Source organism: Oryctolagus cuniculus, chromosome 13 (assembly GCF_964237555.1).
Source record: "Oryctolagus cuniculus chromosome 13, mOryCun1.1, whole genome shotgun sequence".
Lineage (NCBI taxonomy): Eukaryota > Metazoa > Chordata > Mammalia > Lagomorpha > Leporidae > Oryctolagus > Oryctolagus cuniculus.
The window spans coordinates 1118254-1130187 of record NC_091444.1 but is presented as its reverse complement, the minus strand read 5'-3'; the positions used below and the strand labels follow the sequence as shown (position 1 = coordinate 1130187).

The window sequence follows — 11934 nt, the reverse complement described above, 5'->3', positions numbered from 1 at the left end:
GCTGCTGGGCAGGGAAGCGCTGATCCGTGACTCTTTTGGGACTTCCTGCGGGATTCCCCACAGAAGGGCTCGCCCTGCCGTCCACATAAAGACGAGTCACTCTTTCAAACTAAGTGGCGTCCCAGTCCCCCACCCCCTGCTCTGCGCAAGGGGCGTGGAGAAGGCGGAGATGGCGCGCAGTTGCCGCGAGTGGGCGGCGATGCCTGCCTCATGGCTGCCACAGAGCCCGGTGATGGCGTCGCACCAGGGAGCTGTGCGGAGACTTGGGGCGCCACTGCCTCCGTCACGCGGGACGGCATCCAGGCTACGTTACCTCACGCGGCCCAGGTGCTGGGTGTGCGGGGCAGACTCGTGTGCGGGAGCCTCTCGACCCCGCGTGTCTGCAGGCGTCTGCAGTGCCCACAGCTGTCATAAATCACGCGGGCGGACAGCAGCCACGGTGTTTCCGTAGACCCATTTTCCTCGCAGCCTTACTTTAAAGAGCCGGGCTCACCGCCTGTGTCCCGCAGGCACACCAGCACTGGGCCTGCAGGCCGCGATGGGCCCCTTCAGTTCCTGTTCAGCCCGGGAGGGCCAGCGTAGCCCTCACCACTGCTCACGGCCCGGCTCCCTGCTCGGGACGAGGCCGAGGATCCGGGAGTCCGAGTCTGGGCCACGCCTGTCCTGTGGGCCGAGGGCCAGCTGCTGTGGGTGCCCTGCGCTTTCCTCCTGGGAACCGGGTTCTGGGAGAGCCGCAGTCCCCGCGGCATGCCAGCGCGGTGAGCCAGGGAGCAGGCAAGCTGTGAGCAGAAATGGCGTTGGTAGAGATGAGTGAGTTCTGATTTGTAAATAAGCTTTCCTAGCTGGGGTCATTTGTACACTGGAGACAGCCTGTGAACTCCCCCAAAGAAATCAGCTCAGGCGGCAACAGTACACACCCTCACACGGACAGCCGGCGACAGCCGGAGCGGGCAGCACGCACCCTCACACGGACAGCCGGAGCGGGCAGCACAAACCCTCACACGGACAGCCGACGACAGCCGGAGCGGGCAGCACACACCCTCACATGGACAGCCGGCGACAGACGGCAGCACACACCCTCACACGGACAGCCGGCGACAGCCGGAGTGGGCAGCACACACCCTCACACGGACAGCCGGCGACAGCCGGCAGCACACACCCTCACATGGACAGCCGGCGACAGATGGCAGCACACACCCTCACACGGACAGCCGGCGACAGCCGGAGCGGGCAGGCAGGCAGAACCACGGGGAGGCACAGCCTCACGTTTGCGCCCAAACATTTGGAGAAAATCTTTACCCCTGTGTGTGTACATTTCTTCACATCTTTAATAGGTGTCAGGTACTGGGGATAAGGACCAGAACTCCGCGTCCACACGCGGGCTGGGTCCCTACACGGGCAGGGTCCCCACACGGGCAGGGTCCCCAGACGGGCGGGGTCTCCACGCGGGCAGGGTCCCCACATGGGCAGGATCCCCACACGGGCAGGGTCCCCATGAGGCAAGGTCTCCACGCGGGCAGGGTCCCCACACGGGCAGGGTCCCCATGAGGCAGGGTCTCCACGCGGGCAGGGTTCCCACACGGGCAGGGTCTCCACACGGGCAGGGTCCCCATGAGGCAGGGTCTCCACGCGGGCAGGGTCTCCACACGGGCAGGGTCTCCACGCGGGCAGGGTCTCCACACGGGCAGGGTCTCCTCGCAGGCAGGGTCCCCACATGGGCAGGGTTCCCACACGGGCAGGGTTCCCACACGGGCAGGGTCTCCACGTGGGCAGGGTCCCCACACGGGCAGGGTCCCCACACGGGTAGGGTCCCCACAAGGGCAGCGTCTCCACGCGGGCAGGGTCTCCACACAGGCAGGGTCTCCATGCAGGCAGGGTCCCCATGTGGGCAGGGTCCCCACGTGGGCAGGGTCCCCACGCGGGCAGGGTCCCCATGCAGGCAGGGTCTCCAGGCGGGCAGGGTCCCCACGTGGGCAGCGTCTCCACGTGGGCAGGGTCCCCACGTGGGCAGGGTCCCCATGCGGGCAGGGTCCCCATGCAGGCAGGGTTTCCACGCGGGCAGGGTCCCCATGTGGGCAGCGTCTCCACGCGGGCAGGGTCCGCACGCGGGCAGGGTCTCCAGGCTGATGCAGCACTGGGCAGACAGCCCTCCGAGGACACGGGAGGGGAAGCCTGGCCGGCGCAGGGCAGTGCGCTGGACTTGCCCTAAGAGAGCTTTGCCAGGAAGGACCTCACTGCTGATGAGGTGGGCAGGAGGCGGGGCACAGTGACCACTGGACTCGCAGAGTCAGCTCTGCCCCAGCCGGGCATCAGCGCAAGGTCCGTGGGAGAGACCAGACAGGACATGGACAGTGCGGTGCGGGCATGGAGCAGAGGCCGTCCTGCGGCTCTCGAACAGGTGGGGGCCCAGGGCCCACGCAGCCCCACCGCAGCTGCCCCTCCCACCGGGCCCCTGTGCACCCCGAGCTCGCGCCTCCTGCCGCTCGTCCCAAGAAAGGGCTGCGAGGACAGAGGGGCGGAGCGCAGGGCTGGCTTTGCTGAGCAGCCAAGGCCACGCTGGCCAGGCCATTGACGGAGCGTGGGAGTTGCTGAGAAGGCAGCAGCTGCTGGGGGGCTGTGACGGCCACCGACTGAGACGGCGTGATTATCCCATCCCCACGGCACCGCTGAGTGCCATGCTGCAGGCAGGGACGCCGAGGCCGGCAGGAGGGCGAGCGAGTGGTTTCGTGGTTCCGTGACCGCCAAGCCACTGCACCCGGCAGGCTGGCCAGAGTCCACTGCACAGAGGAGTGGCCCGAGAGAAAGCTCAGGGGGAAAGAGCTCAAAGGCACAAGGCCAATGCCCACACCTTGCATTGGATCCCACGTCGCTCTGGGAGGGGACGGACACGGTGCCCAATTTCTGTCACTACCCAGGGCTACGTGGCAGACTTCAGCCAGCGGACTCAGGCGCTGGGACTCCCTGGCACCCCACATACAGCTTGTCCCACCCCCGGTTTGGCCCTGCCGTGGACACTGGGAGTGCCACCCGGTCCCGACCAACATCCACCCTCCCGGCTGCTGGGGCCGTTGGCTGCAAGGATTTGCAGTGGAGTCCAGATTCGTCCCAGGCAGAGGGAGCCGCAGGACGGCTGCCAGGCGTCCTCCCCCAGGGACCGGCGGTGTAGCCACGCAGAAGCCCGCCTCGCCTCGAGGGCAGCCCAGCTCAGAGCTGCTGCCGGGAACAGCCGGCACCTTCAGCGTGTTGTCCCTTCTGCCCCTCGCTGTCCTGCAGGCCGTGTCCCCAGTGCACCCCCCGGTGGGCAGACACAAATGCTCTGTGGGTGCAACTGTTAAAACGCCCAGAAGTCGAAGGAAGGCGAGCTGACCACTCACCATCCTGGGCCAACGTGTGAACACCAGCGCTCTCCTGGGCTGCAGGTTACAGGACTCCCAGAGCCCACTGGCGGCTCCTTGCCAGGGTCACGGAGTTCCGGGTGGGGAGCTGACTCAGCCTAAGCAGCAGTGCAGGATGTGACCGAGACAGGTGCGGTCCTGAGGTGGGGGTGGGGCGTCCTGATGCCCGTGATCCTCCTGAGCCCCAAGCTTCCCCGCCGGAGAGGCTGAGCCCCGTGCGTGGAGTGACATCCTGAGGATCCGCACCCAGAAAGCACCGGGACTCGGCGTAACCGGGCCAGCAGCTGCCTGCCGGTTCAGAAGGAGCCAGGCACTGCGGCCGGCGGGAGCTGGGGCTCACGTGGCAGCAGACGCTGAGGGCCCTGCAGCAGGGGCTGGGCTGAGAGTGGACGAGGGAGGGGTTTATCAGCACGGCTCAGACCCCCACGCAGCACAGGCCACGGCCTTGGAGCTCCAGCGTGTGCACACCTCCCCAAGCCGAGTCTCTGCAGACACGCCATCATGCAGACCGCACGCGGCGCCCCCAGGAGGGCCACTGGTCACGCTGTCTGGCTGCTGAGCGCAGCCCAGGCCCCGCTGAGCCCTGGCTGAGGTGCCGGCAGCCTACTGCTCCTAGCCTTCGGCTTTCACCACCAGGACGCAGGCTCTCCGTGAACAGGAAGCAGGTTCATCTCGGCTCTCGCGGTACGACGCAGGTAGCGGCCCCTCCGGTCAGCCTCTGGTGAGCGCCGAGGATGGCAGGGCAGAGCCCATATGGAGGAAGGGTCCATGGGAGCCAGGGGCAGAGATGGGGGTAGGGAGCAGGGACACAGGACGGGGAGGGGGGCAGAGAGGCAGAGGCCACGCTTACCACTGGGTCTCTGCGGTCTCCTGTGGAGCCGCAGAACCCGATCAGCCCCACCCCCGAAACCACCTAGTCCCACCCAATGTCCTCCCTGAGGCCCCACCTCCAGGCCCTGCAGTGGACAAGCTCCCACTTCCGGTCCACTGCCCTTACTGTAAGGCTTTGGGGACCAAGCCGTTGACACAGGGGTTTGGGGGGACCACTGTCAGGACCTCACAGAAGCAGCTCACACCGGCCTCTCGGGAAAGCACTCTGGCAGAGTGATAGCCCTAAAATTGTAGCACACTTAGACTGAATAATCCCGCTGTCCCCTAGGGGAATCTGCAGTAAAGGCGAGAGCACACGCGCACAATTCCAAAATGGCACGCTGCTTCACCGACGCCTGCACCCGAGCACCCGGGAACGCAGGGCGACACGCTGCGTCCACGTGGGAAGTTGCACGTTTCGTGAATGATTTGCAACTACAAATGCTTGTGATAGGTGAAGACAAAGCAAATGCACAACTTACACACACCGTGTCGTCGCGGGACAGAGCACGCTGGGGAACAGGTGTTCAGCGCTGGCTCCCAGCGCCGGGTCTCGTGGCAGCTCAGCTCCTGACGCAGCCTCTGGGGGCTGTGGGGACGGCTCAGGTAGCTGGGCCCCTGGCACCCTGTGGGAGCCCTGGACGGACTCCTGGGTTAAGCTGCCACCTGAGACCCGGCATCCCATGTGAGAGCTGGTTCCAGTCCCCGCTCCGCGTCTGCTCCACGTCTCTTCCAGCTCCCTGCTAATGCACCTGGGAAGGCAGCGGTAGAGGGGCCGAGTCCTTGGGCCCCTGCACCCACGTGGGAGACCCAGATGGAGCTCCTGGCTCCTGGCTTTAGCTTGGCCCAACTCCAGCCATTGGTGGATTTGGGAGTGAACCAGTAGATAGAAGATCTCTCTCTCTCTCTCTTTCTCTCTCTCCTTCAAATAAATTAAAAAAAAGAAAATCACTTCTGGAGAGGGAGGTCCCTTTCCTGCACAAGGCATTTTTTAAAAAGATTTATTATTTTTTATCAGAAAGGCAGAGTTACAGAGAGGCAGAGGCAGAGAGAGAGGTCTTCCATCTGCTGGTTCACTCCCCAAATGGCCGCAACCGCCAGAGCTGGACCGATCCGAAGCCAGAAGCCCCTGGGCCTGGCCTGGCACACCGCAAAGTAGGGGTCCCTGGGGCACAGGGGCGCCCCGACCCCGGCTTGCTCCCGTCCCGCCGCCCCCTGCCGCGCGCCCCGCGCCCCGCGCCCAGGCCCTCGCGCCCCGCGCGCGCGGTTCCCAGCCGGGTCCAACGGCCGCCGCGGGCCTGGTGCGGAGGCGATGGCGTCGGGGCTCAGGGCTGCGGGGCCCGAAGACCCGCTGCGGGCCGTGAGCCAGGGCGAGGCGGCGGCGGGCGCGGCCCCGGTGCGCGCGGTGGTGGCCGCCCCGCGGCCGGTCAGGGGCAGAGCCGGCAGGGAGGCGGCGCGGCGGCGGCTGCAGCCCCCGGGCGCCCCCGCGGCCGAGCGCCCGGGGAAGGCGGCCGAGGCCGAGCCGGAGGCGGCGGCGGCCGTGCGGCCGGCGGCCGCGGGGCCCGAGGAGGAGGCGCGGCCGCTGCCCGCCGTGTGCGCGTCGCCGCTGCGGGGCATGTGGCGGGCGGAGAAGGTGGCGCTGTACTGCGACGCGGTGCTGCTGGGCTGCCAGGTGCGGACGCGCGGCCGGGGCCGGGCCGCCTGCGGGGGCGCCGCGGCGGGGGCCCGCGCTCGTCGGTGTGGGCGCTCCTGCGGGGGCTCCGTGGCCGTGGCAGCAAGCAGGGGAGCGGGCCGCTTGTGCCGGACACGCGAGTGCGTGACCACCCTTCCTCCTGAGCGCTCCAGAGGGGTGGGCGTTGCGCACAGTCGTCAAGACGCGCCCCCCCGGGGGGGCAGAGTGCCCGGCTTCCCCCGCTGCCCTCCCCGCTCACGCACACCCGGGGAGGCCGCGGGCCGGGGGGCCCAGGGAGATCCCCGGAGCTCCTGGCTCCTTCCTGGCCCAGACCCGCTGTTGGGAGCATTTGGGGGGCGGCCCAGTGGACTCTCTCTCTCTCTTTCTCTCTCTCTCTCTGCCTTGCAAATACATTTTTTTAGAATAAGTATTTAAGGTAATTTTTAAAATAAAGATTATTTGAGAGGCAGAGCAAGAGCGAGAGCGAACTTCACCTGCTGGTTCACTCCCAAATGCCCCCCACAGCAGGGGCTGGGCCAGGCTGAAGCCGGGAGCCTGGGCAAGCACTCAAGCCCGGGTCTGCTGCCTGCCAGGGTGCGGTCACCGGTAGGCTGGAGCAGGGGCAGGGGCAGGGGCAGGGGAGGGAGAGGGGGAGGGGCAGAGGAGGAGCAGGGCAGGGGCAGGGGGATGGGGCAGGGCAGGGGAAGGGGAGGGGCAAGGGGAGGAGCAGGGCAGGGGAGGGGCAGGGCAGGCCCAGGCCCAGGCCCAGGCGCCACCCCTCCCAGGCACTCCCGTGGGACGCAGGCTCCCAGGAGGCAGCTTACCCGCTGTGCCAGAGCCCGCCCCAGAGTGTGACCTTAAGGTTTTATACAGCAGAATGTGTTAGGTCGGTCATTACACAAGGTTAGGAAAGAGTTAATTGGCATGTGTTTAAATAATTAGCGTTTTAATAGGTGGTTATGCTCCTTCTGCTCGGGGTACAGTGACGAGCACGCGGGGACTTTGTCAGCACACGCGTGCTTTGTCGGCGTATGGTGTCCCGTGTCCACACGCGTGTTTCCTTCCGTAAGGCGGAAGACGTGGACGAGGCTATGAGCAAGTACCTGTCGGGAAAGCTGGCGCAGAAGGAGAAGTGGCTGGGCGTCTGGAAGACCAACCCGGAGCTGTTCTTTGTGCAGTTTGAGGAGGCGTCGCTCCCGTTCGTGGGCATCCTGGTCGAGGTACGGCCGTCGCACTTGGTCTCGGCGCGGGCGTGGGCGCGGGCCCTGGCTGCGTGGTCGGAGCCGGCAGCCGCGGGCAGGGGACACGGCCCAGGTCGCCGGGTGACAGGCGGCTCTGGCTAAAACCGCGCGGTTCTTCCCCTTCGAGGCCCCGCCTCGGCGCCTGCTTTGTGGGCTCTGTGGCTCGCGCTCGTGGCCTGCGGGACGCCGTGGTGTGTACGAGGCGCTGACACGGAGGCACCCGCCCCGGCGGGTCACCGCGGCAGTTCTGGCCTCAGGGAAAACTTTGAAACCCGCTGCGTCAGGCACCGGGGAGAAAGTGGGGAACACGTGTTCCGTGGGACACACGAGGGCGCGCTTTCAGGCACGGGTGGGTGCTGACTGCCAGCCGCGGGCTCAGCCTGGAGTGTCCGTAGCTCTTCCTCCACCGGCCGGGGTGAGAGGCCGTGGGCTCTGCGTGCGTCAGGGGCTCTGAGCTGCCCACAGGCTGAGCTCGGGCCTCTTTGCGAGCGCGTTTCTGTGGCCGCCTGGCGACCCCGGCCGAGCGGCCGAGCGGCCGAGCCCTGGGCCCCGAGCAGCTTTTCCGCCCTGAAGCTCCGTGGCGACCCCTGGCCGCGCCAGACTTCTCTGAAAACAGAGAACACAGACGCCCAGGCTGTGCCGGCGCGGAAGGAAGGTGAGAGGAAGGCGAGTGAGGAGACGCCGTGTGGCAGCGAGGTCCAGGACTTTTCTGTGGTCCCTGTACAAAGCAGCCTGGCAAACTGCATCAAGAACTTTCACACAGTTCACCCTGGGGGCCGGCGCTGTGGCGTGGCCGGTCAAGCTGCCACCTGCAGAGCTGGCATCCCATGTGGGGGCCGGTTCTAGTCCCAGCTGCTCCACTTCCGATCCAGCTCTCTGCTGTGGCCTGGGAGAGCGGTGGAGGATGGCCCAGGTCCTTGGGCCCCTGCACCCGCGTGGGAGACCAGTGCTGAAGCCAGTTGAAGAGTGAGCCAGTGGATGGAAAATCTTTAACGCTGCCTTTCAAATAAATAAATCCCTAAAAAAGAAATCTGACTCTCGAGTTTGAGTGGTGTTTATGTTCGTTGACGAGGCGCAGGGAGTCTGACTTGGGGTGGGAGGCCTGTGCGGTTACGTCCCAGTTCTGGGTGGGAGGAAGCGTGGAGCGGGGCTGCCCTGCGCCAGCGCTGCCTCCTGTCGCTCACCTGGACGGATCACGAGGCCTTGACGTCCCCCCGGGAACTGCCCGCCTGGAACTCTGCCTCCCCGTCTCCAGGGTGCGCGAAATACCTCAGCTCCTCACTCACGCTGCGGTGTGTGTTCTGGGTTTACCAGAGCTGAACAGGCACGGAGGCAGAACTTGGCTGTGAACTTCACAGCCGCCGGCACTCCTGGCTGCCCACTTCTCCAGCAGCGGCAGTGTCCGCCCGCCGGGGCACTGGCTCCTGCGTGCAGGCAGCGTGCTCCTGGTCCCCTGCGGGCCGGGCCCTGGAGTGGGGGCCCCGCCCTTCCTCCCACGCCCTCCCCCCCCCCGCCCTGCTCACTCCCGAGTCTTCCACCAGGCTCCTGGCTTCCGATCGCCCAGCTCCAGCCATGGCTGCCATTTGGGGAGTGAACCAGTGGATGGAGGACCTCTCTCGACCTCTGTCTCTCTCTCAGCCTCTCTGTAACTCTGCCTTTTAAAGAAATAAATAAATCTTTAAAAAAGAGAGAGAGAGGGAGAGAGCTGGGAAGGAGCTGGCGACGGCAGAGCAGCCGCAGCGAGCACGCGGGCTTCGCTCCAAGCAGGAGCAGGCAGCGGGCCGAACGGCCGGGGAGAACGGGGTGGCTGGGAAGGGACGCCCGCTTCCCAGAGCCTCAGGGGACTTCGCAGAGTTGGAAGGCGACTGGCGCGTCAGCATCGTCCCTGACTGTTGGCCACGCTGACTATTGGAGAAATGATCAAAGGTCGCAGCCAGCTGCGGGCCCGGCCTCGCTGACCCGTGTCTCTGTCGCAGGTCACCTGCCGGCCGCGCCAGAGCTCCTCGCCCTGCTTCAAGGTGGCCGTCTCGGTGGCCGAGCCCTTCTCCTCCAACATCGCCAACATCCCGAGGGAGGCGGTGGACGAGGTGCTGGCGGAGCTGGCGCAGAGCGTGCCGCTGCTGGAGGTGTACCCCGTGGAGGGGCAGGACGCCGCCGTGGGCGACATCGCCCTGGCCTTGGAGGTCGTGAGGTAGGGGCGCCCCGCCTCGCGCCCGAGCCCCGGCTCTGCCGGCTCGGCTCCCTCATGCGCAGGTTAGGTGAACACATCGGCAAAGCAGCATATGTAAGGTTAACTAAGAGCTTCCCATTTCTGACTGCATTTCACAGAACTTGGATTTAAGTGACGTGGACTCTTCTCCCACGTGAGCCTCTCTGCTGAGCTGGATCTCACTGTTCACGTTTAGAGGCCTCGTGGGTCCGCGTGGCAGGCCCTCCCCGTGGCCGGGTCCGCGTGGCAGGCCCTCCCCGTGGCCGGGTCCGCGTGGCAGGCCCTCCCCGTGGCCGGGTCCGCGTGGCAGGCCCTCCCCGTGGCCGGGTCCGCGTGGCAGGCACTCCCCGTGGCCGGGTCCGCGTGGCAGGCCCTCCCCGTGGCCGGGTCCGCGTGGCAGGCTCTCCCCGTGGCCGGGTCCGCGTGGCAGGCCCTCCCCGTGGCCGGGTCCGCGTGGCAGGCTCTCCCCGTGGCCGGGTCCGCGTGGCAGGCCCTCCCCGTGGCCGGGTCCACGTGGCAGGCACTCTGTGGCCGGGTCCGTGTGGCAGGCACTCTGTGGCCGCATCTGTGTGGCAGGCACTCCCCGTGGCCGGGTCCGCGTGGCAGGCTCTCCCCGTGGCCGGGTCCGCGTGGCAGGCTCTCCCCGTGGCCGGGTCTGCAGCGCCGCGGGGCAGCTGTCGATGGCTGTCCTCCATGTGCTTCCTCGCAGGTTCTTCTACGACTTTCTCTGGAGAGACTGGGACGAGGAGGAGGGCTGCGAGAACTACACGGCCCTGATTGAGGAGCGGATCAACCTGTAAGTGGGGGCGGGCGGGCGGCGCGCGCCGGGGAGGGGCCGACGTGCGGGTGCCTTGCAGGTGTTGCGACATGGAGGACGGCACGATCCCCGGGCCCATCGCGCAGCGGTTCCGGAAGACCCTGGAGAAGTACAAGAGCAAGCGCGCGGAGCTCATCGAGTACCAGGGCAGCATCAAGGACGACCCGTCGGCCGCGGAGGCCGTCGAGTGCTGGAAGAAGTACTACGAGATCGTGATGCTCTGCGGGCTGCTGAAGACGTGGGAGGACCTGCGGCTGCGGTGGGTGCGGGCGTGCGCGGCTGCGGGGGTGCGCGGTGCTGCGGGGGAGGGGGGGTGCGGGGCGCTGCGGGGGTGCGCGGTGCTGCGGGGGGGTGCGGGGCGCTGCGGGGGCTGCGGGGGTGCGCAGCTGCGGAGGGTGCGCTAAGGCTGCAGTTGGGTGCACGGCTTCGGTGGGTGCGGGGCGCTGCGGGGGGGGTGCGGGGCACTGCAGGGGGTGCGCGGCTGCGGGGGTGCGCGGTGCTGCGGGGGGGGCGGGGCGCTGCGGGGGGTGCGGGGCACTGCAGGGGTGCGCGGCTGCGGAGGGTGCGCGGTGCTGCGGGGGGGGCGGGGCGCTGCGGGGGTGCGCGGCTGCGGGGGTGCGCGGCTGCGGAGGGTGCACTAAGGCTGCGGTTGGGTGCGCGGCTTCGGTGCATGGTGGGTGTGGGGCGCTGCGGGGGGTGCGCGGAGGCTGTGGTTGGGTGCGGGGGGGTGCGCGTCTGCCCTTGGTGCGGGGCGCTGTGGGGGGTGCGCGGCTGCGGTGGGTGCCCGGTGGCTGCAGCGGGTGCGGGGCAGGTGCACCGGGTGCGGCGGGTGCGCACTGGGCCCAGGTCGGCTGTACACTTGGACATCCCACGAGCTTCGTATCTCTGCTAACTGAACACGCTGAAATCAGTGTGGGGCGGTCTTTCTTGACCAAAGATGCGCTCCTGAACCCAGCCCTTTTCTGATCTTTGATTCTGGGCCGGGGCACAAGTGGGCAGGAGCTCCCCCACCCCGCCGTGTCCCCGGGGAAGTGGCTGGGCTCAGCCCCGCAGCGCCTCTTACCAACACAGCACCGGACGTCCTTCTGATGAGAAACGACAGATGCAGGTTTAACCAGGACGCTGGAAACGGCTTCCGGGCGCCGCCGGGGGCGAGCGGGGAGCGCCTCCCAAGCCGCCCAGGAGCTGTGGGCCCAGAGCTTTCCGTGTGCCCCTCTCTGACCACGAAGCTGCCCATCTGCTGCCCACGGTACGCACTGGGGCCGCTGGGAGACACACAGGAGGCTCAGTCACCCCCAGGAAGGCGTCCGTGAGCCCAGAGGAGCGCGAGCTGCCATGTCATCCCCACGTCCTCGTGGCGTGAAGCAACACAGATGCCTCTCGTCCCGAAACTCGCCATGGGCCGTCCGGTCCCGGGAATGGTGGAGTGGCTGACCGCGCACACCTCTGCCCGAAAACCGGTCTAAAGGCAGACGGGACACAGCAGGGCCTGCAGCTCTGCAAGGCGCTCCGCGCCGGGGCAGCGCCGGGCAGTTCCTCCTTGGGGGAGGATGTGGGGACCTGTGGCGACCCCGGGGTTCTCCCGGCTGCGGCAGAGAAGGTGGGGGGCAGGGAGTTAGGCTGCAGAGAGCCGGGAGCCGCGAGGGGCTTGGCTGCCAGGTGCAAAGTGCAACCGCAGTCCTCAGACATCACATGGCCAGGGCTGCCAGGGCGGTCGCAGTCCTCAAAAT

General features: G+C 67.4%; 1 protein-coding gene across 1 annotated transcript in view; it reads left to right on the top strand.

Annotated features, from left to right (window-relative positions):
- The first annotated feature begins 5555 nt into the window (after positions 1–5555).
- The window catches only part of SHCBP1L (SHC binding and spindle associated 1 like), a 32679-nt gene continuing 26300 nt past the window's right edge, over positions 5556–11934 (top strand). The window contains exons 1-5 of the mRNA XM_051841417.2: positions 5556–5937; positions 7008–7157; positions 9155–9369; positions 10097–10183; positions 10245–10463. Of these exons, the coding sequence (XP_051697377.2) occupies positions 5578–5937; positions 7008–7157; positions 9155–9369; positions 10097–10183; positions 10245–10463 (1031 nt within the window). The 5' untranslated portion in view covers positions 5556–5577. The remainder of the gene's footprint in view (positions 5938–7007; positions 7158–9154; positions 9370–10096; positions 10184–10244; positions 10464–11934) is intronic.